A 26,429-nucleotide genomic window follows, 5' to 3' on the forward strand; every position below is an offset into this window, starting at 1 on the left:
GTTCTCTTCCTTGTTCTGCAGACTTGCCTGTGGGTTGCCATAGATTGCTCATCCAGAATTGCAAATCTTTGCTGTTCTCAAGTAAACCCAATTTGCTGATAAAATAACTGGCTATTTTATTGCTTTAGATCAAAAAAGTAAATGGAGCAAATTGTTAGCGGTAGGTGAATTTGAGTAAAGATTACACATCTTCTTTGTCCTATCTTTGCAAATTCTCCAAATAAGACTTTTTAAAAAATGTGTCCCCCAAACCCAGACTTTAAGCCCAATCCCTCTTTTAAATTGTTGCATGATCCTGAATGACTCCCTTCCTCTCTCTAGACCTCATTTTCTAGTCCATATGGTTTCTAAGGTTCTCTCTGACTCTGGCAATCAATGTCCCACAACTCAGGTCGCTTCTAGACAGGGATTTGGAAAGAAGATATCTCCTCTGTCTCTCAGTCCACCAGTTACTTCACAACTTTATCCCACGTGCACACCCGCCCTCTTTCATCAGCCATAAGCTTGCCCTTGCCCGTCTCGTCCACCAGCCAGCAGGCCCAGCTACTCTTTCTGAGGGCCTCCAGGTTCAGTTCACAACAGGCACGTGCATTTATCCCCCAAGAAACTACAGCCCCCCAAATGCTTTGCGGCAACCTCTGGGCCTTCAGTACTACCAAAGACTAAAGGTTTTTCAGCGCGGGTCAGCCCCTGCATGGCTTTTTGGGAATTGTAGTTCATCTGCGAAGAGCCTGGGAACAACAGTAAGGCAGCAAGCCACCCTTCCCAGAATGCATAGCGCTCATCCTCACCAATCCGAAGCGCAGATCTTGGAAGTAGGCGGGGACGTGAAGGAGCTGTCCGGCGCACGCGCTGTCTGTGGCTGGGGAATTCATGTGGAGGTCAGAGTGGAAGCAGGTGAGAAAGCTGGGGAGCGGCTGTGGTCCGCGTTCTGGAGTCCCTGCAGTCCCCCCCTCTGCGTTCTCATTCTCCTCAAGTTTGGGCGGGCGGAGTGTGTGCCTGGGTCCGCCTCGTGTCGGAGGGGAAGGGGGTGAGCCTGGGAGGAGCCTGGAGTTGCGTAGAGTGAGGTAGGTGTGTATGGGGGCAGGGTGAGGAATAATCCAGAAGCTATTAGGAATGGAAAGGCCGAGGGGTCAGGACTAGGCGTCCTGATCACGGGAATAGAATAGTTAAGTGCACGGATAGAGATGAAGATACTCAGAAGTTGAGGCCTGAGAAAGAGGAGAGGCTGAAGTGGCCGACGACGATGGGGCGGGGAAAGACAAAGTTTAAGTGCAAGAGCAGATTGTAGAGAGGTCAGCTGCGCTCCCGCCCGCCCCGCTTCTGCCTCCACCCCAACCTGTTCCAGGGCTGTTGCTCGCGGTGCAGCTGTTTAGTACCTTTTTGGCCCTGTTATTTCTCGTGATTTGTTGGCCCCAGAACGTCATCCAGGGCCTGCTTCCGTAATAACAGGTCATTCATTCTTAATACCTGATGTTGAGAAACGCTGGTGAGGAGTTAAGCTGTGTCTTCTAGAATTAGACCTCCAGGTTCTAATCCTGGTTGCCTCCTTCATAGCTGCCTGATCTTAGGCTTCTCTTGTAACTTAACTTCTCTTTGTGCTTCAGTTTCCTCATCTGTGTAGTCCTCTACTTCATAGGGGTTGATGTGAAGACTAAATACACCAGTTGCCGTTAGAAGACTCCCTGTTGTAAAGGTTAGCTGCTACTCTTGTTTTGTTCTTGGAATCATGTTCTTTTCTGAATCAAAATGGCACAAGACCAACCCCACAGCCTCTCTTCTGGGGCCTGCAGGTCCAGGAGATGAGAGGCTGTTTTGGTATGGTGCTAAGTTTTCTATGGGTAATCCAGCCCATGCCTCCTTCCCATTTTGAACCAATACCCCCAGACGCCATTTCTTAAGTAGTAGAAAAAGAAGCAAGCTGCGGAAAAAGAAGATCAGAGGAATTGATGATACACTTTTACAAGCTGCAGAGTGTTATTTATGAAATGTTTTTCAGTTGAAGGTTTAGAGCTCTCAGGACTGGGGAAATAAATAGCTAGCTTGAGAAATGCAGGTGATGCCTCAGAGAGGGCTTCCTCTGAGGATTGGGGACTGAGTTGTTTTGTTTGTTTTGTTTTGTTTTTACCCCCTTAGGTGTGAGTGAGTCCAGCCAAAGGAGACATGGCTGCCAAAGTGTTTGAGTCCATTGGCAAGTTTGGTCTTGCCTTAGCCGTTGCAGGAGGCGTGGTGAATTCTGCCTTGTATAATGGTGAGGCACTGAGGGGTGGTGGGTCACTGACCTTTGCCAGAGGATTTTCATTGGTCTGCCTAGCCCATGTGACACTCCTGTTGGCAGCCACTTGCTGTGAATATATTTGACCAAGAAGGCTCACCTGCTGCCATCCTGCACCATGTGATGGCCTTGTCATCAGAACCTCTGTCCTTGGAGCCTTAGGTTCTCTCAGAGCCTTTCTTTACAAAGAGCCTCCCAACCTAGTTGGGTGTTGCCACCTTCTCTTGTTAAAGTGATGCTGCATCAGTATGTCAGGATTTTGCTGGCCAGTTGAAATGGAGAGTGTGTTCTCTTCTGCCTGTGTGGGGAGTAACTCAGCAAGGGCTTTAGACCTTTGGTGACCTTGATCTGAGCAGAAACTTTTGCTCTGCTCTAGTCGAGTTGTTCCCGAGAAAATATCTTTGAGATGCATTGCCCAGCTTTTATCAGCGTAACCAGGCCTGAAGCTATCTTTTGGGGACTTCCCTGGCAATCCAGTGGTTAAGACTCTGTCCTTCCACTGCAGGGGCTCAGGTTTGGTCCCTGGTTGGCGAATTAAGGTCTTGCAGATGGAGTGCTATGGCCAAAAATTAAAAAACAAAACAGCTAGATTTTCTTCCACTTTCCTGTGTGACTTTAGGCAAGTCACCTTCCCCTCCATAGGACTCAGCTTTCTCGTTGGTCAAGCAGCAGGATTGAACTAGTTTATGTCTAAGACCCCTCCTGCTTTGATATTCTCTTAACTTTTCGCTGTTGGAAAGCAGCAGTAGATTGACCCATCTCATGCGAGCCTCTGACAGCAGGAGGATTACTTTCAGAGTGAAGATACTGGACCAACTATAAAGTCCAAAAAGGCAGAGACAGAAAGCAGCTGATCAGAAAAGCCTGCTCTGCTTCTGTGGCCCAGCTTTATACTCTGATCTTTCTGGCCACCCTGCATGGCTAGGCTGTAATCACCATCATTAATTGCTCTCTGAAATTAGCAAGACAGCTCTATATCCCCTTCAGAGTTTAGAGAAACCAAGCTGTTGGAAAGGAAAAAATGAGGACTTCCAAATTTTAGGATTGCCGTAGGAAGGGTGCTGCTTCTGGGAACTCTGGGTTAAATGGGAACCAGGATGGACTGTGAGTTTTAGAAGGAAGTTTTGGGAGCTGGTTCCTAGGAATGTGTTGGTGGGAGTTCATGGGTGGAGTGGTTAATAATCAGCAGCCAGTTGTTTCAAGGAGGAAGAATGCTGAGAATAGATCCTGTTACCGAAGTCCTTGGGAGGACATGGGACAGAAAGTGATTGCTTTGTTTTGTAGCTGTTAAGAAGCCTCTGGAGTCCTGAAGTGTGGGAAGACAGAGCAAGAGACCTACTATATGAACAGAAAACACCAGGGGTCTTTCAGACGCAATCCTTTCGGTTAAAGGGTGAGGGGATTTTTCTGACCCATTGTTATCCTTCATTCCCAGTGGATGCTGGGCACAGAGCTGTCATCTTTGACCGGTTCCGGGGAGTGCAGGACATTGTCGTAGGAGAAGGGACTCACTTCCTCATCCCTTGGGTACAGAAACCAATTATCTTTGACTGCCGCTCTCGACCACGTAATGTGCCAGTAATCACTGGTAGCAAAGGTGAGTCTCATCTGTGGGTCTCAGCTGTGGGATCCAGAATGGGTTGAACTTCCCTAAATATTTTTCCTGAAGAGTTTTATGTGGCTACAGAAAAAGAAATATACAAGCATGCCTAAGAGATATTATGAGTTCAGTTCCAGACCCCTGCAACAAAGCAAATATTGTAATAAAGCGAGTCACACAAATATTTTTGTTTCCCAGTGCATATAGAAGTTATGTTTATCCCATACTGTATCCTATTACAGGTGCAACAGCTCTATCTCTAAAGAAACAGTGTACATACCATGATTAAAAAATACTTTATGGCTAAAAAATGCTAACCATCATCTGAGCCTTCAGTGAATTATAGTAGTAACATCACAGATCACCATAATGAATGTAATAATATTGGAAAGTTTGGAATATTGTAAGTTACCAAAATGTGACTCAGAGAGACTTTCTTGGTAGTTAAGAATCTGCCTTGAAATGCAAGGGATACCGGTTCGATCCCCAGTCAGTGAACTAGATCCCACAACAAAGGCTGCACGTGAGCCACAACTAGAGAGTCCCCGTATGGCAGCAGAAGATCCCGTGTGCCACGACTAAGACCCAAATCAGCCAAATAAGTATTTTTTAAAATGTGATACAGACATGAAGTGAGCAGGTGCTGTTAGAAAAATGGTGGTAATAAACTTGCTTGATAAACTGTTGCCCCAGACCTTCCATTTGTAGGAAATACGGTGTATGCGAAGCACAAATAAATGAGGTGTGCCTGTATATTCAAGATACACACACAACTGTATGAATTTAGAGAAATGAACGGATATATTTCAGTAGTCGCATAGCGATCCAGTTTTAAAGAAATCTGAACGTGCCTTTGCTCTCTCTCGGTTGACCCTCCCCACCAGTTCTTGTTCCCCAGGTGACTGTACACTGATCCACCCGTTGTGTTGCCTTCACAGCTGGCTTGCCCTTGCTTCCAGGCCTGTGTTTCCAGCAGTGCTGCTCTCACACTGTTACCTCCTGGGCCAAGGCCCACGTCCCTGAGAGCAACCTGGTGTCTGACATGCCACTGACTCCCTGGTTGGAACCCGAAATGAATTGCTGTCACGGTTCTTCCCTCCCCATCGTACACACAGAGGTGCACGGCAGTAAATGGAGCGGCAGACGCTGGCTCGGCTGTGACCTTTCTGTGCGGGAGGAGAGGATCGTGTGGATATTGCTGGTCCTCGGAGAATGTTTGCTTTCTGTAGTAGTGTCAGGCTTTGTGCTGGGTGAGAGGGAGGGGTAGTTCAGCGATGAGTAAAGCGGGAGCCTTTAGGAGCTCAGTCTGGCAAGGGAGACAGACGTGGACAGGCGTTAGGAGTGGGGTGTGGTGAATGCAGCATGTAGGGGAGCAGAGGGGAGCTGTGCGGAACGGGCCTCTGTGCTGGTGCTTGAGAGTGAGAAGTGAGTTGGACAGGGGAGGGGACACGGTATTGTCTAATCTGTCCTGTTTCTCCCAATGAGGGAGAGGCCGAGCCTCCTATAAAGGGTCTGGCCTGCTTACTACATCAGAGGAAATCAACAGTGGGGTGGGGTTCATTAAGAAACGTCTTCAGTTCAGTCGCTCAGTCGTGTCCGACTCTTTGCGACCCCATGAATTGCAGCACGCCAGGCCTCCCTGTCCATCACCATCTCCCGGAGTTCACTCAAACTCATGTCCATTGAGTCGGTGATGCCATCCAGCCATCTCATCCTCTGTCGTCCCCTTTGCCTCCTGCCCCCAATTCCTCCCAGCATCAGGGTCTTTTCCAATGAGTCAACTCTTAGCATGACGTGGCCAAAGTACTGGAGTTTCAGCTTTAGCATCATTCCTTCCAAAGAAATCCCAGGGCTGATCTCCTTTAGAACGGACTGGTTGGATCTCCTTGCAGTCCAAAGGACTCTCAAGAGTCTTCTCCAACACCACAGTTCAAAAGCATCAATTCTTCAACGCTCAGCTTTCTTCACAGTCCAACTCTCACATCCATACATGACCACTGGAAAAGCCATAGCCTTGACTAGACGGACCTTTGTTGGCAAAGTAATGTCTCTGTTTTTCAATATGCTATCTAGGTTGGTCATAACTTTCCTTCTAAGGAGTAACCGTCTTTTAATTTCATGGCTGCAGTCACCATCTGTAGTGATTTTGGAGCCCAAAAAAGAAAGTCTGACACTGTTTCCACTGTTTCCCCATCTTTTCCCATGAAGTGATGGGACCAGATGCCATGTTCTTCGTTTTCTGAATGTTGAGCTTTAAGCCAACTTTTTCACTCTCCTCTTTCACTTGCCTCAAGAGGCTTTTTAGTTCCTCTTCACTTTCTGCCATAAAGGTGGTGTCATCTGCATATCTGAGGTTATTGATATTTCTCCCAGCAATCTTGATTCCAGCTTGTGCTTCTTCCAGTCCAGCATTTCTCATGATGTACTCTGCATATAATTTAAATAATTTAACTTAAAGGCCTTAACGAGCGCGTGTGTAACCATTTCCCGCTCTGGTGCCTGGTTCAGAACTCATCTCGTGGGCACTTGATCCATATTGTTGATGACTGCAAGCAGTGCCTCAGCCCCAAGCACAACTGGATTGTCAGGGGAAGTTGTAATTTCCTGGGTCCTTTGACCAGTAATGAGAAGCGGCCTCTCAATGAGTCTGATAACCCCTCACCTCTGTTGCATATTTGACAGAATGCCTTTATATCTGTCTCCTCCTTCAGTTTCTCCCAACGTGCCCAGAAGGCAGATGATATCATCCCTGTTCTTACAGATGAGGAAATAAGCTGAGAGAGCCTAAGGCTGTGTAATAAGTAAACATTAGAGTTAAGGCACAGCCAGGCCCTGGACTCTTAGTCCACTGGGCTCACAGTCATCTCTCTGAGGCATACTCCTGCCTTGAGCCACATTGACCTGGCCTTGGAGAGGCCTTATCCTAGAATTCTTGGCATTGGCTTATCTCTTTGCTTAAAATATTCGTTATTCCAGAGATTCCATGGCACCTACTAGACCTATAATCTGAATTTGCTCATGTCAGAGGGCATTCAGGACACAGAAAAGCTGTCATCACCGGAATCCTTTGAGAAGTTATTAGCGCTGGTGCTCTGCTGGGTTCTCTACCAAAGAAACCATGAACCTGTGCACCTCACCTTGAAGGGTTTGTTAATCAGCCACTTTACTTATAAACTGTAGTACATTTGGCATAGGGGAGGTCATAGGAGGCCATGTGATCTGTATTTTTAACTCCAGCATCTGTGCCCTGCCCTCAGATTTACAGAATGTCAACATCACACTGCGCATCCTCTTCCGGCCGGTTGCTAGTCAGCTTCCTCGCATCTTCACCAGCATCGGCGAGGACTACGACGAGCGCGTGCTGCCATCCATCACTACAGAGATCCTCAAGTCCGTGGTGGTGAGTGAGCAGGGCCTTGTCCTCGGGCCCTGCCCCTAAGAGCACACTCGGTGTCAGGAAGAGCTTGGTGATGACTGGTTGGGATTCTGCTTCTTCGCAATCATGACTGGCTCCTCTGCCTTCCCTTGGAACCAGGCTCGCTTTGATGCTGGAGAACTGATCACCCAGAGAGAGCTGGTCTCCAGACAGGTGAGCGATGACCTCACAGAGCGAGCAGCGACCTTTGGGCTCATCCTGGATGACGTATCCTTGGTAAGGGTCTTGGGGAGCCTGAGGGGTGGGGGTGGGGGTGCCTGGCTCCGTTTCTGGGTAGATACTGTGAGGTCCTACCTTGCACTTTCCTTGATGAAGACTGGAAAACAATGAACCTTCTTACTGCTGTGAGACAGTCTCCTTGGGTTTATTTTCAGATGAGGATTCTTTTCCCAGCCCTGTGCCACAGGCGTTTCTATTTGATTTTCGGTCCTGCCCAGGTGGTCCCTAGCCACTAGGTTTTTTCCCTTCCCCAGGCTGAGTGTTCCTCGTGGCTCCCAGAAGTATTGTCACGTTTACTTCGTTTGGCGCAGAAACTATCTGTTAGAGACTGGGGAGCAGCTGGCATAGTCTTTTCTCCCAGGCACGGACCTCCCAGCCTGACCCCTGGGACTTTCCTAACACTTAGGGTTTGAAGTACAGTGACGTGATCTCTGAGAACTCCCTGTGAAAGGTGATAGAGTGTAAATGAATGGTTCTGTCCCCCAAAGCCTGGTATGGGGGCATCTCTGAGGCATGAGTTACCCTCTTGAGACTGTGTGGTCTGTGTATTTATACGACATTGAATGCCGCAGTGCAGACAGAAAGCAATACAGGCAGGATAGCATTTCAGATCAGGGAGGGTGAGGGAAAGGGGTCGTGTTTCTGATTCTCTGGGAAAAATCATTTGGAGTGATTTGCTCGGGTAGTGAGGTAGAGCGTTTCCTGTTCCGTTCTGCGCGTCGCTGGGGAAAGGCACCGTTTCCCACTTGGCATCTGTGCAGCTGTTTAAACAGCACCCTGTGCACACCCATGGCTCACCCCAGGGCACTGCCTCCGTGGAGGCATTTGGGTTCCCTCTACTGGCAAGACGCCAGCTGCAGCCACTTGGCCCTGAGACCGGGGCAGTTTCTCAGGCCCTCCCGCTTAGTGTTAATCTAAACACCTTGGCCATGAGAACATAGTAAGTAAAAACCTAAGGAGAACCTTGGCATTTTGCTAAATTTTAACCACATAGTCCATTCTGGGGAAATGCAGGTTGACCACAAGAAACGGTGTCTAAGAGGTGTGAGGAGAAAATTAGGTTTCATGGGGAGTTTGCTGCCTTCAGCTGGCCCTTCTGGAAAGAAATTTTATTCCTTAATTGCGCACTTCATTTGCAGTGCTCAGGATCATATTTTCTTCCCCAAACTTTGAACAGGAGTCCAGTAATGGAGCAAGCAAGGTAGAACAGCTGCAGTATAAGAGTTAGGAGTGTTGAAAGTCCTGAAAAGACAATGGACTGCAATTTACTCTCCAGAAGAGGGTTTGAGCTGCTTATTTTTTTTTAAAGCAGAGATTGGGAGTGTGGGGGTGGAATGAAACAAGTAGAATTTGATAGCAAAACTCATACTCTTCTCCCCTTTATTCTTCCCGTTTAATAAAAAGTTAGATAAATAAATTCGGCTTTAGGAGTGCTGAGCTCTGTTCCCATTATTTGCACTTGGTCACTTATGTTACTAGGGAAGACCTATGCATAATCAGAATTTTAAACCTTCACCCTAAGCAATAATCTTTACCTGCTTTCTCTTTCTTTTAAACCCTTTACCAGAAGGACTTGCTCATAAGGAATACTGTGATTTGCAAAATCATGATTTGGAAGTCTCACTCCTCTTCTTCCTGTTTTGTGATGGAGATGCTGTGAGAAAGCAGTGGACTGGTTAATCTATAAGCGGAGAGCTCACACTCTTGAATCCCTGAGAACCAGCTGTGTGGTTCTCACTCTCAGGGGCTCAGTTTTCCATCTGGTCTCTCTGGGGGCTTTGAGCAGGCATCAAAGGGCCTTGGAAGAGTACTTGTCGGTGCTGGGGGTCCTGGAAGCCACCGTTCTCCTCCCCTGGGGAGGTGGTCACTTGAGCACACACCTTCTGGTCCCCATGGCTGTTTCCTACCTGAGGACAGTGATGAACAGGAGCACTTGGGGCAGCTGAGGATTCTGGGCTGTGAACTCAGTTTGGACACGGATGTGGAGGTGGAAGGGTGTTCTGGCCTCATGTTATCTCCAGCTGTTAGAGCCATTCCTGGCCTCTTCCTCCAGCCACCATGGGGGCTCTGCAGCAGCCCTGTCAAAGCAATTACAATGCCTCATCTTGCTCTCACTCTCTCCCCTTAGACGCATCTGACCTTTGGGAAGGAGTTCACAGAAGCGGTGGAAGCCAAACAGGTGGCTCAGCAGGAAGCAGAGAGGGCCAGATTTGTGGTGGAAAAGGTGAGTGCTCAACCAGATGGCAGGAGCCTCTCTCCCCTTTCTCCTGTGCTCAGCCGCCCCGTTTGCTGGGTGGCCTGGAAATTCATCATCTGTCATCTCTTCTTCCGGGATCGTCGGAAGGGGATTGAAAAGACTGTACTCCTGCAATTGGTTCCAGAGTCTTTAGGGTCTAGTCAGAGACATGTGAGGTTATGTTCCTAAATCATTGAAGAGTAATTTCTTTTCCACGTCCCTAAGATCAAAACTCTCCCACAAATAAAAATGTTTCTTCTGGAATATTTTCAGCTTCACTGAGAAGTTGTTTTTAGCCTTGGTCACACAGTGAAAGCTGACAGCCTAAAGGATCAAACGTTGCACCAGATACACTATTGTCGCTGGATTGTTTTCAAGCACTAAATCCATCCAGATGTGTCAGTGTGCTGGCGTGCAGTGGATTTGCACAGGGCCTGGTCTTTCAGTCTTTGCGAAGGTGTATTTATTTCATGTATCTCCTTCTCCCCACCATTAACACACTTGGATTTTTATTCCTAATCAAGATGCCTTAGTCCTTAGAATCAAACAAAGAAAGATATATGGGTAGACGTTTAACTTTAGAGAATATAGACTCCAAGCGGGTGGAGTTGTTTTTTCTTTTTTCTTCCTCTCTCCAGCATCTAGAACATATCAAAACCATGCCTAAGGTAGATACTAGGTATCCGTAAACATTTGTTGAGTGAACAGCCCCAGAGCCTCAGTTGAGCAGCTGTGTGTTAACCTCAGGGAGGCCCTGCACCGCGCTCTCCTCCCACCTTTCTGCAGGTCATGCATTGTAGATAGACGTCTTCCTGTTGATACGAGCTGGGAGAGCCAGGAGGTCTTGTACTGTCTGCCCAAGTTCCTGGTTGGGAACCCCTTCAGCCCACAGTCCAAGGAGCATCCTGTGCCTGGTGCTCCTACTTGGCGGCACTGGTTTTGATGAAAGTCACTTTGACTTGGGCCTGGAGGGAAAGATGAAGGTTGAGTCTACCTTCCTTTCTCTCTTGCTTTCCTTGGCCTGGGATCCTCCAGGCTCAGAGTAGGTGGCTGGCCTCAGTTGCTGTTAATGTTATTGAGGACTTTGAAATAAGACAGCTGTCTATACAGCCAACAGAAATGTGTCTCTATAGTAGTGAGCAGTGGGCATGATGGGGGCAAGGAGGATTGAGTGAACAGTGTTTGTTGAGCCCTTTTGAAGGGAGCGGTGAAATCCCAGAGCTCATTCAGGACCCAGAGAGGGTGCCTAACACAGGGCTGTTGAGGCTGTAACCCGCCATCCACGCCCCAGAGTGTCATCTTGGTCTCTGCCTCCACCCTTGCAGGCTGAGCAGCAGAAGAAGGCAGCCATCATCTCCGCAGAGGGCGACTCCAAGGCGGCGGAGTTAATTGCCAACTCGCTCGCCACTGCAGGCGACGGCCTGATCGAGCTGCGCAAGCTGGAGGCCGCGGAAGACATCGCGTACCAGCTGTCGCGCTCACGGAACATCACCTACCTGCCCGCCGGGCAGTCGGTGCTCCTCCAGCTGCCCCAGTGAGGCCCACACCTCCTGGGCCAGCTGGACCACAGCCCCGAAGTTGCTCAGCACCACCTTCCTTCTCCTGCCCCAGAAATCACTGTGAAACTTCATGATTGGCTTAAAGTGAAGGAAATAAAAGTAAAATCACTTCAGATCTCTTATTTACTCAATCAGATGAAGCTCTTTGATTCTTCTCATTTCCATCCCCCTTTTTTTTAATTTACCTTCCTACCCAAAATTGCTAAGTGCCTACACAGACAGCTTGGCTCCTGTCTTTGGGGCTGGCTGGCACTCCTGCCCAGGCACTGACAATTGGCAGAAGAAAGGCCGGGCCTTGTGTGTAATGAGCTGGGAGTCAGTGGGAGGCCTGAGTAAACTTGTAGCCTCCAACCAACCCTTCATTCAGGATTTGAGGAAGATGGCACACGCAGATGAATGGTGAACACAGGCCTCGGGTTTCTCCAATGGTTTCTGCACAGACCCAGCTGAAGAGAGGTGCTGGGGTGGGTCAGAGGAAGTGATCCATCTCTTACCATAAAGCTGATGCTCTTTAACTGCGGGACCAGCAGAAGCAGGTGTGTACAAATGGCACGGATTGAAGAATCTGCCTCCGTGAAGGTGGGTGGGCCTGATTTGATTTGCTCTCCCCCCGCCCCAGAGTCCTGGAATGGATTTGAATAGAGAGAGCAGGCCTGGCCCGAGATGAGAGTCCTGTGGCCTTCCTCTCCGCCTCCCACCTTCGTGTCTCAAATACCCGGCGGATTTCCAGCTTGAAGGATTGCATCCGGCCAGAGCTGTACGGGCCTGCCAAAGACGTGTGCATCCAGTGTTCTGGCTCCCTGGTTCAGAGACTGCCCTTCTAGAGGGCTCTGTGCCTATGCCTTGAAGGAAATGACCATGGGAAGACAAATGTGTGTAAACTATTATCAATAAATAACACCCAGACCTTCCAGCTCAGTTGTGTGGGTTTGTTTTGTTTGTTTGTTTGTGGGAGCCATGGGCTCAGGACAGAACATTCCCGCAGTCTGTGTGCACATTTGTATCACCAGAGAGGACAGACTCTCCAGCAGAGCAGGAAATGCTTTGGTTTCAGAAAATGGTTGCCGTGTGCCAGATCCATCTCCAGCCTGAAATTCATCAGTGGTGTCAAGTGAGGGTTATCATGACATGGGTACTCAGGAGGTGAGGTTGGATGGAGCCTTGTTAACTTCCTTTGTTATCTTTGAGTTGGGAGTTGCAGGCGCATTCACCGAAAGAGGGATTGACATAAAATACAGTGTGCCAAGCCCTCGGTGCGCTCTGGTTGGACTGACACAGTAGGTGGCTTCAGGTGCCTTGCCTGGCATGGGACTGTATTGCTTATTCTGCTTTACTCTGCTGTGGAAAGGCCTTGGTCTTTGAAGGGCAGGGGGAGAGGGGACAGGATTGAGAAACGAGCTGTGCTGGTCACCCACCTCATCCTTTCGGGAACAGAATGGGAACAACAGTGCAGTCAGCACCCACACTGACTGTGCTTTAACCTCTGCTCTCGGTTTAATCCCAGGCTCACCACCTGGCCAAGGAGAGCGGCCTCTTAAGAGGACTCTGCAGGCTGGTCTGTGACCTGGATTCTGCATTTCCTCTCCCGGAGTGATAGGGCCAGCTGTCAGCTGGGAAAGGGGACAGATGCACCGATTCGGGGTGGGCTGGGGACTGAGTTCTCCCGGCACTACACCCCGCTCCCCTTCCAGGGCCCCTCCGTGGGGATCACATCCCTTCCCACCACTGTGAGCGTGCAGACAGGAGTGTGATGGGCCCGTGACCCTCAGCCGAACTTCCCACCAAAACTTCATTCTGATGCTGAGCGAGCCTCGTTCAGCCCATCACCTCACCACCTCCCTGGCATCAGTTATCTCGGAATAACTCTTCCTACTTGTGTTTTTTTTGCCGTAAGAGTAGCGAGGCCTGCAAGTGGTGAGGTGCCTGAACTCAAAACACGTGGAAGACTGGAGCAGAAAGAGCTTGACTGCTAAATAGGTTCCAGACCTGCTTCCACTCAGCGGCCTTCCTCCTTTCCTGCTGTTTATTGCTCCGACACCCTTGGGGGGGGGGCGGTGCAGGAGGCGCCTCTCTTCCCCAGGCCCTTTTTAAAAGAGCAGCTTGTTTCTTGCATTTGGCAGGAGATTGGATTTCCCACCCAGGTGTGTGAGGGGAGCCCTCCCCAGCTTCTGGGTTCTTTCTGCCTCCAGGTCAGCCCTTCAGCAGCAGGCAGGCCAGTTCCTGCTGATTTTGTCTGTAGCCTCCCTGCCATGGACGGTGCCAGTGGTAACCCGGGGCCTCATTCTGCCTTGACTTCCGCCAAGTAATTCTTTTCACAAATGTTCAAGGGCTGTTAACTGACTGCTTAGCCCCAGCATCCCCTGAAGGCCTCCGGGTTTCTCCAGACACTGCCACAATGGGCTTTTATCAGCTCGGGATTCTCTTGGCCTTGGATCAAAAGCCTTGTCCTGTCCTGTCCAGGGAGGGGGCCAAGCAGGGAGTGTCTTCATCCCTGTCTCCTTTGGTCAGGCTGAATAGTTCCCTTGTTTGGGCCCTGAACTGGGGGAACCAGGAAAGAAGACCCTCAAAGGTTGCTGCATTTTATACAAGTTCTGCTGGTGTAGACCAAAGTGGGAGGAGCTGTGCTGCGCCTCCCATCCCCAGGTGGGTCAATTTGAAAGAGAGACAATAGAATATTGTCCAAGCCTGGTGTAGCAAATGCTCTTCTAATGAGCCAGTGGTCCAGCCATCAGCAGGGAAGAGTGTTTAGGCCCTCCCTGGACCTTTGCCATCTGCTAATACTGTGGGCAAAGCAGCCCGTCGTGACTGAAAATAACCTGGGTGAGACAGTCACAGGAAGCTGTAATTGATGTCCCTGCCTTTCCTGGGCCTCCTGTTCATCCTGCACACTGTTCCAAGCTTCATTTCTCGTTACTAATTTTTATTGGAGTGTAGTCGCTTTACAGTGTTGTAGTCGTTTCTGCTGTATAGCAAAATGAATCAGCTCTATGTGTGCACATCCCAGGTGGCGCTAGTGGTCAAGAACCCTCCTGCAAGGCAGGAGACATAATGAGACAGGGGTTCAATCCCTGGGTTGGGAAGATCCCTGGAGGAGGGCCTGGCAACCCACTCCAGTATTCTTGCTTGGAGAATCCTATGGACAGAGGAACCTGGTGGGCTACAGTCCATACGGTCACAAACAGTCGAACATGACTGAAATGACTTAGCATGCATACATATATATATATATATGTCCTTTCTTTTTTGGATTTCCTTCCCGTTTTGGTCACCACAGAGCATTGAATAGAGTTCCCTGTGCTATACTGTAGGTTCTCATCAGTTTTCTATTTTATGTGCAGTAATGAGTATATGTCAACAAACTTCATTTTTCTAAGTAGGTCTCGTCCCCTTTCTCCTGAAAAACCTTCAGCAGCTACTCCTCCCTTGATTGAAGTGAAGTGAAAGTTGCTCAGTCGTGTCCGACTCTTTGCAACCCATGGACTACACAGTCCATGGAATTCTCTAGGCCAGAATACTGAAATGGGTAGCCTTTCCCTTCTCCAGGGGATCTTCCCAACCCAGGGATCGAACCTAGGTCTCCCACATTGCAGGCAGATTCTTTACCAGCTGAGCCACAAGGGAAGCCCAAGAATACTGGAGTGGGTAGCCTATCCCTTCTCCAGTGGATCTTCCTGACCCAGGAATCAAACCAGATCTCCTGCATTGCAGGTGGATTCTTTTACCAGAAGAGCTACGAGGGAAGCCTCCCTTGGTTAATAAAGTGCAAATACCTTGTTCTGGCATTCAAGGCCCTTGCTGCCTTTCTAGTCCAACATACTTGACTGCTTACTGTCGCATGCCCACCTAGTGGCTCCCATGGGATGGGGAGTGCTGTTTGAAATTGCAAGTGGAGAGGGGCAGCTGCTACTAGCTTTAGGTGGTGGCGAGTGGAGGTGGCGGGGACACTATGAGGCCTACCTCGTATGGGACAGACTCACACGACAAAAGTCCCAAATGTAATGCCAGTGAAACCCCTCTTTGAAAACACACCAAACTGAGTTCCTTGCTCCTGTCTGCATACCCCCCACTTTCACTGCACCCCTCTGCTCACAGCGTCACTTCCTCCAGTCAGCCCTTCCCCCACATTTCACAAGTCCAGATGTCCCCCATCTGTTGTAGCCACGTGTTTGGGAAACAAACTCACTCCAAAGGACAATGCAGATAGTGGAGTGCAGTTTATTATACCGGCGGGCTCAAGGCAGTCTCCTCTTAGCCAAGGACCCTGACCACTTTTTGTGAAAACCTTATATACCCTAAGTGTACATGCCCAAACCCACCTCCCCAGATTCCCTGAAACTGGCCTGAACAAAGGAAAAGAAAGATACAATCAAAGTTAACCTGTGATTCATATGCCTTAAGCCTAGGTAGTTAACAGTGGACAATTATTAATAGGCCTATGGTCATACCCCAATGAGCACAAGATAATTTATGATTCTATTCGGTTACACAGATAATTAGGGTATTCTTTCAGGCTATGGAGAGTCTAGGTACAAACCCTGGGGCTCTTCCATCCGGGGGGGTCTGGTTTTCCAGTTGGTATGTCGTTTCCATAGATGCTGGGCATATAGCTCCAAGCCCAGAGTCCGGCCCAAGATGGAATCCTGCTTTCAAGATGGAGCCTGTTCTGTTTCCTCCTTCACATCCTCTGAGTGCTAGCTCAGCTTCTTTCTCTAACACACACAAAACTTACCCGATCCACAGTCCCGGGAGGCACTCGTGCTCATTTGGGCTGCAGGTGCGTGTGCGTTTAAGGAGGGCAGGCCCCTTATGTGAGTCAACATTTCCCCTTCCTCTTCTTTCCCCCAACCCCCGTGACCTTTTCCCCCCAAGTTAAACATTCCTGGCTCTTGGTGGGAGTTCCTGAATGTCAGTCAGATGAGATGAAGAATAGACATACAGGACTGAAGTTAGAGGTGAGGTGAGGGTTTTTCCCTAGGTCGCCTCAGGCTGCTCTGAAGCAGGGCTCACAGTCCTGCAGACGGACCCACCCACAAAGGTCCCACCACCCTCTCACTTCCTGCGGCCTGCGTGTGCGGACTCTGCTCTTGCTCTCCTCTGCCCTCCGTTGCTTCTCTCTGGAGCACCTCTTTTCTCTCACCTCCCTCTTTCAATCCCGGTCCCTTTTTGTCTCAAGCCCAATTTAAAATCCTTCTTCTCCAGGAATTTGCCTGTGGCTGACCTCTTCCCACCTTTCTTTACACAGAAGGTCTCTTTTTATTCAAAAGACTTTAGCTCTGGAACTCTGGCAACAGAGGGGTTGAGGATTGAACAAAAAAAGGAGTGAAGAGGCCTGTCCCAGCCGGTAGAGGCTGGGATGCTTTGGCAAGGCCCAGACGCACATGGCTGGAAGAGAGAATGGAAATGTACCGGCCTGGGGAAGCTAGTTTAGATTTGAAAGAGGACGATTTTGCCCAGGACGCTGTGTGGAGGAGGAGGAGGGTATATTTCCAGCGTCCTCCAATCAAGCTACTTTGGAAGAGAGAGTACAGCTAACAGGGCAAGGCTACTTTGAAGGAACTGGAAGCTGTTGTCATCCAGGGAAGATCAGACAAACCACCTGGATTAGTCAGAAAAGCCTTTTATTGATGACAGGCTTGGACCATCTAAATTTGCCTGAATGAGCTGCAAACATTTGGGTCAGGGGCTGGCAAAGTCTGGCATGCAGGCCACATGCAGCCCACTGCTTGTTTTTGTACAGCTCCTGAGCTAACAGTGGTTTTCACTGGTTTTCAATGGTTGGAAAAAATCAAAAGAATACTATTTTGTGAAACACGAAAAAGATATGAAAATCAAGCTTCAGTGTTCATAAGTAGAGTTTCATTGGGAAATAACTATGCACGTTTGCACTAGAGCAGCAGACTTGAATACTTATAACCGAGATTATATGGCCTGCAAAGCCTGAAGTATTTACTGTCTGTCCCTTTATAGGAAATGTTTGCTGACCTCTGACTTAAGGAGATTAAATAGCCTTAAAGATGGGGTGAAGCCTGAAATTTGGAAGTCTCAGGCCTGAGGGCTTTATGTCAGATACAATGTGATTGTCACCCGAGTCCTCGACTGTGTCCGAGGCTACAGTGAACTGGGAAGCAAAGTAACACGGAGGCCCTAGCACACAGACTTGCAACACCAGCGTCTCCGTGGCTGCACGTGGTTCTGGAATAGGCAGAATGGGAATGGGGAAGGAGACAGATGGGAATTAGGTGACCTCATAGTCACCGAGGGGTCTGAGGATCTCCAGGCCTGGGGTAAAACCACTTCTTTTCCATTTGTCTACCCTCCAGGAGGGTTTGCTGCTGGACTGTCCTTTCCAAGCCAGGCGAGGCCACAGCCAAGGAAGGGAGCCTGGTGCAGCAATGACTTCAGAGATGCGGCCTCTGGGACATTTAGCCGCTGGGTGGGAGAGTCTCTTGGTTAAGATGGTGTCTATCCTGGACAATCAGAGACCCCAAAAGAACCCACAGATGTTCCTCACTGTAGATTGTGCCAACCCTGTTCTCCACCAAACATTCAAGAGCAGAGGAGCTTGCCGTCTCTGGCTAATGGCTTCTTTATCTTACTTGCCTCCGCCGGCCTCTCAGTGGGAAATGCTATTTCCCTCTCCCACGTCCACAACCCTCCAGCTCACTTACCTCCTTCGGGAATTTCCACTGCAGTCACAACAGCACAGAATTGAGCAGAAGGTTTTCAGGGCCTCAGGAACAACCCTTCATTTGGGGGAGGAGGGGAGGAGACTTGCCCAGCATCCCACAGGATGCAGGTGGTAAGGCCAAGGGTGGAATCTGGCGTCCACCCTCCATTTAGTACTGTTTCCATCCCATCTCTCAGCTTCCAGGATTCTATACCGAGGAGCCCCTGTCCTATAAATCCCTGGCACTCATGGGTGTGCAAGTGCGTGTGGGGTCCTCTTTCCCTTTGTGGCCGCACTCCCATCCCCAGCTAGACCACAGCACTTAGGAGGCAGAGACAGCACTTACGCCTTCTAAGGCCCTCATGCCAGGGCACTATATTCAGCCTTGCTGACACTGAAACTCTGAGCTGGCCTGGAAGTCCCAGGTTTCTCACCCCAGAAGACAGCTAAGTTTGTAAAAGAATATGGGTTCTAGAATCAGAAAGATTCGTGTTGGGATTCTGACTCTGCCACTTGCTAGTATGGGAGACCTTGGGTAAATTACTCAACAACTTTAACCATCCTTTTTGTCTCATTAAAACTAAGGACACAAATATCCACATTGCAGGGTTATTGAAGAATAAGTGAGATGACAGATGTGAAAATGCTCAGCACAGGGCTCAGCACACAGGAGATGCCCCAAATCTCCTCGTTCCTATCCCCATTTGTATTCGAAAGTGCTGCCTGCCTCTCCCTAACATCAGATATCAAAAAACTTTTTTGGGCATCTACAGGCCCCTGATTCAAGGCCAGTTATTGAAGAGAGGGCATAGGGACCATCATGGGTCTGCCCCTGGATTGATTCAAACAAGAAGATGTTGGAGGAGTTGAGTTCCAGGCTCCTCCTCCCCAGAGCCCAGATGTCTTGAGGTAGGAGGCTTGATCTAGCACTCAGAAAGCTGCATTCAGACCTTCCTTTTTTGAGATTGGGGGTACAAGTTGGCTGCACATATTCCAAAATGTGTTTCATACAAAGGATTTGCACAAATCTCGTTATATCTCCAAGTCTCCATTTTCCCATCCTTGCAATGAGTGAGTAAACAGCTGTTTGCCCACTGAGCTCAGGGGAGTGTGGAACGTGTTCCCTGGGGCTCCGAGTCCCTCCTTCCCCTGCTACAGCCACAGCAGTGTTGAGTTCAGCAGTCTTACAGGAAGGCCTCAGTCACTTAGTGGTCTTAAAGGAAGAGATCCATGGCTACAAAATTTTGAAATCCACTGTCCTGTGGAAGCTGTTTGAAATGGCAACCCACTCCAGTACTCTTGCCTAGAAAATCCAATGGACGGAGGAGCCTGGTGTCCATGGGGTCGCAAAGAGTCGGACTGAGCAACATCACTCACTTCCATCTCTCAAGTCTGTTTCAGGCCCAGCCTGGCAAGGCTGTGGCCTCTCTTCTCCACCAGGTGGCAGCAACCTGCCTGCTGCTGCAGGTGCCAGGCTGTGTTGACAAGTACAAGATGTTCAGAAAAAGAGCCCAGGGAAAGGACCAGGAGGATGTTAGCACCAGCTAACATTACCCTTAACTAGAGGGTAAGTAAATAGATAGAGGTGACCCTCTGCAGTCAACTTCCTGATATAGAACCCCCTGGGCAACTGTGACTGTAAATATACCAAATGTTCTGCCCAAACCACCAGCCAAACTGGTGCTACCCCTCTCTTTGCCAGGTGGGAGATCGCCACTCGTTCAGCTTTAACTCTTTCTAAAACCAGACAGGCTCTTACTGTGTTGGATACTCAGGCTTTGGCAGCCTGAGGTCAGTTTGGGGGAATTAACCAGTTTTTAATGAATTAGTGAGACACAGAGGAGACATCACATTCTCCTTCTGAGACCCCAAGAGTTTCCTTCCAACTCCCCAAACACTCATGAGGAAAAGCAAAATCAAATCTGATAGTCTTAGGGGTAGTTTGGACTTCCACTGCGTGGATGCTCTGTGAATGAATAGACCTGAAAAGGATAAGTGTCATATGCACAAGCTGGTCCATTTACTCATCCAACGATGATTACTGAGTGCCTACTGGGTGCAGTCCTGGGCTAGATGCTTCGGGGGACCAGAAGATGAGTCAAACACAGATCTTTTGTAAAGAAGTGAGTACAACTTAAGTCAAATGACAGGTGATCGGGTTGTGTGTATTGAAGTCATATTGTGTATCTTCTTCTCCCTTCAGATTTCTGTTTCTTATTGTTTGGTTCAGGTCAAAAGTTAAATGATGAGGGCATGAAATGGGAGGAGAAACAGGGAAATGGAATGGTTAAAAGGAAAACAGAGACAGTTCAAACATTTGCCATAGGAATCCATAAAGTGGAACATTGAATTGGCTCCACTCTTACCAATGTGTACAGATCTTAAAGCAAAGCATTCTCCCCATCTCCTCTGGTCAATTTTTCTGAAGAATATGTGATCCTAGCTCTACCCTGTTTAATCTTGCAAATGCACGCTGCCTGACTCCTTAAATTGGCTTAAAAATAATACTTATTGCTTTGATATTTTAATTTCATTTGTTTATTTTTTTGGCTACACAGAATGTGGGATCTTCCCCCATCAGGGGTCAAACAGCAGGTGCCCCGTAGTGGAATCACAGAGTCCTAACCACTGGGCTACCAGGGAAGCCTAATATTTTTTATTGTAAATGATACAGAGAAGTACAAAGAATTAAACAGAGTAAACCACAATCCCAGTGCCTATGGTAGTGTTTTTTAAATATTATATTTAATATCGTATATATATCACTTAAAAATGAAAAAAGCACAGGAAAATAAATAGTGAACAGTGAATACCTTTCCACCACTTTTCTCCCACGGTTGCTTTTCCCAAAATAATCACTGTTAGGTCACTTAAATTTCCTTTCAGAAAACAAAAAGTCAAGCATTCAGGAGCACATCCATCTCTAAGCCTATATGAACATGTCCTCTGTGGTTATTTACAGAAAAGGGATCATGCTCTTCCGTATCTGACTGCTTTCATTTACTGAACTTATCTTGGACATCTCACCGCAGTAGCACAAACAAATCCACCCCATTCTTTTGAATGGCTGCAGCATTTCCCCTGAATCTATCATATTTTGTTGCCACCAATTGGCTTTTGTATGACTTGGTGGTGGTTTTTCATGTATTTTGGTGTTGCAAACAAAACCACAATGCACACATCTCCATTTTTCAAAGGGTCCAATGATTTCTGCACAAGGTTTCCCCCTAGGGCAAAAGAGATGTGCCCAGGGTCCTAGGAAATAATCTTTGGGGTGGGGGGATAGTATTACTTGAGCCCTTTGAGCTGCCCAGAAGCTTCATTTTGTGAGTGTGTGACTCTAACTTCTTTGGAGAAGTCATTACTCCACCTCCTGTCCCTGCCAAGCTGGCATGGCTGCTACCAGGCTGGCCATCCAAGCACGGCTGCCCTGGACAGGTCCCTGCTCTTGAGTCCCAGCTGGCTGAGGGCTTGCTGGATTGGTTGGCGAGCTCCCCAGAGCTCTTGGCTCAGGCTGGGGTTGCTCTGCTTGCTGAGGTTCATGGCTCCATGGTGCTGCTCTGAGATTTACAAACAAACAGGAAGCCAGGCCACTTCCTCCTTGCTGGGGCTGGTCCCCCGTCCTTATCACCCAGTTGGCCCAGGGGGGAAGGGGCAGCCCAGGATTCACAAGGCAGCTGCTGGGCAGAGGTGGTGGGGAATTTTGGTTCCACTCCCAGATGAGCTCCGCAGCCCTGTGCATCTACTCGCCCAGCTGGGACGGCCCTACTGAGAACCAAAGTTAGACTCCAGCCTCTCCCTTTCAAGAAGACTTTTCTGATAAAGCCTTCCCCGTTTGACGCCCCCTTCTTCTTTGATTGTGAGACAGAGTTCTTGTGAACTTCAGTAAGCAGCTCTCTGGGTGTTTGTGGTGGCAGAGCTTTCCCCTTGAAGGCGGCACCAACCTCTTCTGTCTCTTCCCAGCACCTACCCAGCATGGCACTCTGCTCATGGGGGATGCCCGATAAGTGTCTGTAGACTGAATGACTGACCAAGTCCAAAAGGGGTGCCAGGGAGCAGGGGAGGCAGGACAGGGTTGTAGTCCCAGCTCACGGTGGAGCCTGAAGGCATCGCTGCTTCAGAGCAGACCGTGGGGCAGCTGACCAGCGGGAGTGGTGGGTCAATTAAGAGAATGCGAAGCAGAGAGGTGGTTGGGGCCGAGGCCAGGGATGAGGGCTGCACTCTGTCAGGTTTACAAGGCCCAAAAGCCTATTTCCAATCAGTAGTCAGCCAGTTACTATATAGGTTATACGGGGGGAGGGGAGCTGGAGTGCCTGTTTTTTAAGGAATTCAACTTTTTAAAGCACAGTCAACATAAAAACAGGCTTCCCAAGTGGTGCTAGTGGTAAAAAAAGAAAATCCGCCTGCCAATGCAGGAGACATAAAGAGACGCAGATTTGATCCCTGGGTCAGGAAGGGCCCCTGGAGGAGGGCATGGCAACCCACTCCAGTATTCTGGCCTGGAGAATGCCATAGACAGAAGAGCCTGCCGGGCTACAGTCTATAGTGTTGCAAAGAGTCGGACACAACTAAAAGCGACTCAGCACGCACACACGCACAACATAAAAACAATGCTGAATATACTTTTAATCCTTCGTGGTGACTCAGAGGGCGCAGTGGGATACTGCGCTGCCCGGGGCGGTCCTTACGCCTATCAATTATTTAGAGAACATTAGCCGTGGGCCCAGCAGCCTGCAGTGAGTCACCGTCAGTTGCTTAAAAGAGAATCTCAGCTATCAACTCATTTAGTTGCCACTATTCTCTTATTTAAGAAAGCAGAAACCAAACTTAAAAATAAACAATAACTGGGAAACTCTGAAAGCCCAGTTATCTTCCCTTTGCAGTTGTTTGGTTTTCAAATAAAAGTTTCTCTTTTAAGCACTGGCAGGGCTGGGAAGCCTGAGCAGGGGGTTGGTTGGAGGCTGGTGAGGACAGAGCGATGGGGGACCAGCCTGGGGCTGAGGCGGAAGGTGAAGCAGGAAGCGTTGCCAGGAGGCAGAGACGTCGGCGGACAGCATGGGAGGGGAGAGAGGGGGTCAGAGCCGCCTCTCCGAAAATGCAAAAATGCGCAGACAACACAGACCAGGGACCAGCAGCCCCCGACGCTTCCTAATGAGGGTCACACAGGTGGACCGAGAGCTGAACTTGGAGGCCTGGTGAGGCTCCAATGTGAGTGATCCTCACCTGGTTCCACAGCAGCCTCCCAGCATTGCAGGAGGTGGGGGGAGTCAGCTCCCTACCTTACCTGCACAATTTCCAAAGCTTCAGTGAACAGCCCATTTAGGGTGTTTCCTCTATAAGTGGAAAAGGGAGAGCTTAGGGAGATGGCTAAGGGTGAGGGCTGAAGCTGGGCTCAGCAGGGAGGCCACAGACTGTAACCCCCATGGTTGGCAAACCATGCCAGCAGCCCCACCTAGTCCCAACCGGACAGTAAGAGGTGAGTGGAAACCTCAGGTTAAAAATACCCAGTCTTCTTGTAAAGAGAAAGAAGAACAGGAAGGAAGTGTGGGGAAGCAAGGCATAATAGAAAAAAAAGCCCCAGAGAAGGAGAATGAGATGTTAGTAATGCCAGAAGTTGATCAGGTAAAAGAGGTAGGGAAAGCCCCCCAGGTGCCCAAGGGGCCCGTGGGCAGGGTTCAGGCAGACATTCCCAGAGAAATGATTTGGATCCACTGAGACCAGGGCTCTAATCCCCTGCAAAGAGCCTTGGCCCAGGAAATCAGTGCCCCCAGGGACAGTGGGGCAGGGGTGACCAGCGGGAGACTGTCGTGTCTGTCCTTTCCTCTGGGGGGAGAGAGCCAGCTGAGCCACCAGACCCTCAGTCTCTCCCCTGGACAGGGTGGAAGGGGGTTCAACTGGCCTTGGGAACAGCACCCACTCTTCTGGAGGGAAGGGAGAAGAGTGAGAGGGCTGAGTGAGGTGGCACGGCACTGACCAGAGGTGACCATCAGCCCCTGTACCTGGGATCCTGAGTCTGACTCCTGACTCAGCCGCCTACTAGCCCCACCATGTGGGACTGACAAATAACTTTTCTGTGCTTCAGCTTCCTTGTCGGTAAATGGAGATGCCAAAAAGGACAACCTCATGGTGTTGGGGGGAGGATTAAGTGAGCTAGTTTGCCCAAGGCTTCTAGAACAGTACCTGGTACCAAGTATTGCTTTTCAGCATTAGCCACTGGGGCCTGCAGTAGGAGACAGTGCGGGTGATGGGTGGGAAGGAGTTCCCAATGCCCCATGTCCAGGGGACAGCGCTTTGCAGAGAGCCTGCACCACCCCAGGCTAGGCAGGAAGAGGAGGAAGGAGGGGATAGAACTAAGATAGATGTTGCCTAAGCATTCAGGAACCAAGAGGATACAGACAGCCAATCACATTTCAGCATTAAACAAAAGCATTTCGTACCAAGTGCTAGAGTGCATGAAGATGGAGTAACTTCCCTGCTTTCAGTGTTTGGAAGGTGCTGGGTACACTGGTCTTAGAGGTCAAGTAGAGTAAGTCAGCAGGCTGAGAAGGGAGCGTGGTATTCAAGCTGTGGCTCCTGGGTGAATGCCTGGGGGTCGGGAGCAGAGAGAGTAGCTGGGACTGACCAGCTTAGAAGGGTCAGCGGGGCCCAGCCATACAATCCTTTGCTGAGAGGTAGAACTTCATCCTTTAAGTCTGAGGCATGTGCAGAGGCTAGGAAGGGAGAGACCCAAATCAGACTCATGTATTTGAAAGAATTCTCTGGCAGAAATGTGGAGGGGAAATTAGAGGGACCAGAACAGTGGCAGGGAGGCCAATTGGTTTATTGGCCCAGCAATGGTAAGGGCCAGAGACACCAAAAAGAGGACCCTTACAAAGTGGACTAATGCAGGGAGGGATAAATTAGGAGTTTGGGATTAACACATACACACTACTATACACAAAATAAAGAAACAACAAGGACCTACTGTAGAGCACAGGGAACTCTACTCAATACTCTGTAATATATGGGAAAAGAATATGGAAAAGAATGGATATATGCATATATATAACTGAATCACATTGCTGTACACCTGAAACTAACACATTGTAAATCAACTATATTCCAATATAAAATAATAAATGTAAAAAAATTGGAAAATAAAAAATAATACAGCATGGGGAATACAGCCAATATTTTATAATAACTATGAATGGAGTATAGCCTTTAGAAACTGCAACTCACTATATTGTACACCTATAACATACAAGGAGGTCAAACCAGTCAATCCTAAAGGAAATCAATCCTAAATATTCATTGGAAGGACTGATGTTGAAGCTGAAGCTCCAATACTTTGGCCACCTGATGTAGAGCTGACTCATTAGAAAAGACCTTGATGCTGGGAAAGATTGAAGGCAGGAGGAGAAGGGGACGACAGAGGATGAAATGGTTGGATCATCATCGACTCAGCGGATGTGAATTTGAGCAAGCTCCAGGAGATGGTAAAGGACAGGGAATCCTGGCGTGCTACAGTCCATGGAGTCGCAGAGAGTCAGACATGATTAACTAATTAAACAGCAACATACTAGGTAATATGTTATGGAAAGACCTGAACAAACTTTTGGGCCAACCCAATATAATATTGTACAGCAACTATACAATTAAAATAATACTAAAAATACTGCTCAAGAAAACAAAAGAAAGTGGACTAGTTTGGAAGGATGGCAAGGAGGAAAGAGAAGAAATGCCCGTGTAGTTTCTAGTCTGAGTGTTTAGTGGTGTCCTTATCAGAGATGGGGAAGAAAGTTAACACAGTAGGCTTGACAGAGGAGGTTTAGGAAGGGTGAGCTTCAGGGAATTGCCTGGCAGCCCAAGGGTTAGGACTCAGCGCTTTCACTGCAGAGGCCCCAGGTTCAATCCTTGTTCTGGGAACTAAGATCCTGAAAGCTCCATGGGACGGTCAAAAAAAAGAAAGAGAGAGAGAAAGAGTGAGCCTTCCCTGGTGGTCCAGTGATTAAGAATCTTCCTGCCAATGCAGAGGACACAGGTTCAATTCCTAGTCTGTGCAGATGCCACAAACTGTGGAGCAGCTAAGACTGTGTGCCGCAACTACTGAGCCCACAAGCTACAAGTAGAAAGTGTCCGCCTGAAGCAATAAAGACCGAGGGCAGCCAAAAATAAATAACTAAAATTTTTTTAAAAAGGAAAAGAAAAGGGTGAGCGTGAGGTGCCTGAGATAGCCAGGAGGGGCTTGGAGATGGAAGAAATGGTAGTTCAGTGATGGAAATGAGGTGCAGTTGCAGAAGACTCGCTTTAGACTGAATCAAGCAAGTTGGGACATGAAGCCAGAGGCCATGGTAGACACCAGGGGGCTGCTGGGAGAGGCATGGAGGCATGTCAGAGGGACTGACACCAGAGGGGTTGACACCAGAGGGGCTGACACCAGAGGGGTTGACACCAG

At 48.9% G+C, this 26,429-nt stretch overlaps 1 protein-coding gene across 3 annotated transcripts; it reads left to right on the forward strand.

Moving 5' to 3' along the window:
* Positions 1–790: 790 nt before the first annotated feature.
* PHB1 (prohibitin 1) lies at positions 791–11,438 on the forward strand. Of its 3 annotated transcripts, XM_061391444.1 has the most exons (8): positions 815–897; positions 1,608–1,696; positions 2,137–2,251; positions 3,711–3,872; positions 7,133–7,275; positions 7,411–7,527; positions 9,659–9,754; positions 11,092–11,438. In XM_061391444.1, exons 3-8 carry the CDS (start codon positions 2,164–2,166, stop codon positions 11,302–11,304), a joined length of 819 nt encoding a protein of 272 aa, XP_061247428.1. In that variant the 5' UTR covers positions 815–897; positions 1,608–1,696; positions 2,137–2,163; the 3' UTR covers positions 11,305–11,438. The 3 variants fall into 3 exon arrangements, with proteins under 3 accessions (XP_061247427.1, XP_061247428.1, XP_061247429.1); XM_061391443.1 differs by lacking the exon at positions 1,608–1,696 and having other exon boundaries at positions 791–897; XM_061391445.1 differs by lacking the exon at positions 1,608–1,696 and having other exon boundaries at positions 885–1,067.
* The last annotated feature ends 14,991 nt before the right edge of the window (positions 11,439–26,429 follow it).

This window comes from Bos javanicus, chromosome 19, assembly GCF_032452875.1.
Source record: "Bos javanicus breed banteng chromosome 19, ARS-OSU_banteng_1.0, whole genome shotgun sequence".
Classification (NCBI taxonomy): Eukaryota; Metazoa; Chordata; class Mammalia; order Artiodactyla; family Bovidae; genus Bos; species Bos javanicus.

Bases quoted from the DNA above. Each gene is read 5' to 3' on its own strand.
- PHB1 (XM_061391443.1), top strand. From the start codon at position 2,164: ATGGCTGCCAAAGTGTTTGAGTCCATTGGCAAGTTTGGTCTTGCCTTA. The intron at 3,873-7,132 runs GTGAGTCTCATC...CCCTGCCCTCAG, and splicing joins AGTAATCACTGGTAGCAAAG to ATTTACAGAATGTCAACATC. The intron at 7,528-9,658 runs GTAAGGGTCTTG...CTCTCCCCTTAG, and splicing joins TCCTGGATGACGTATCCTTG to ACGCATCTGACCTTTGGGAA.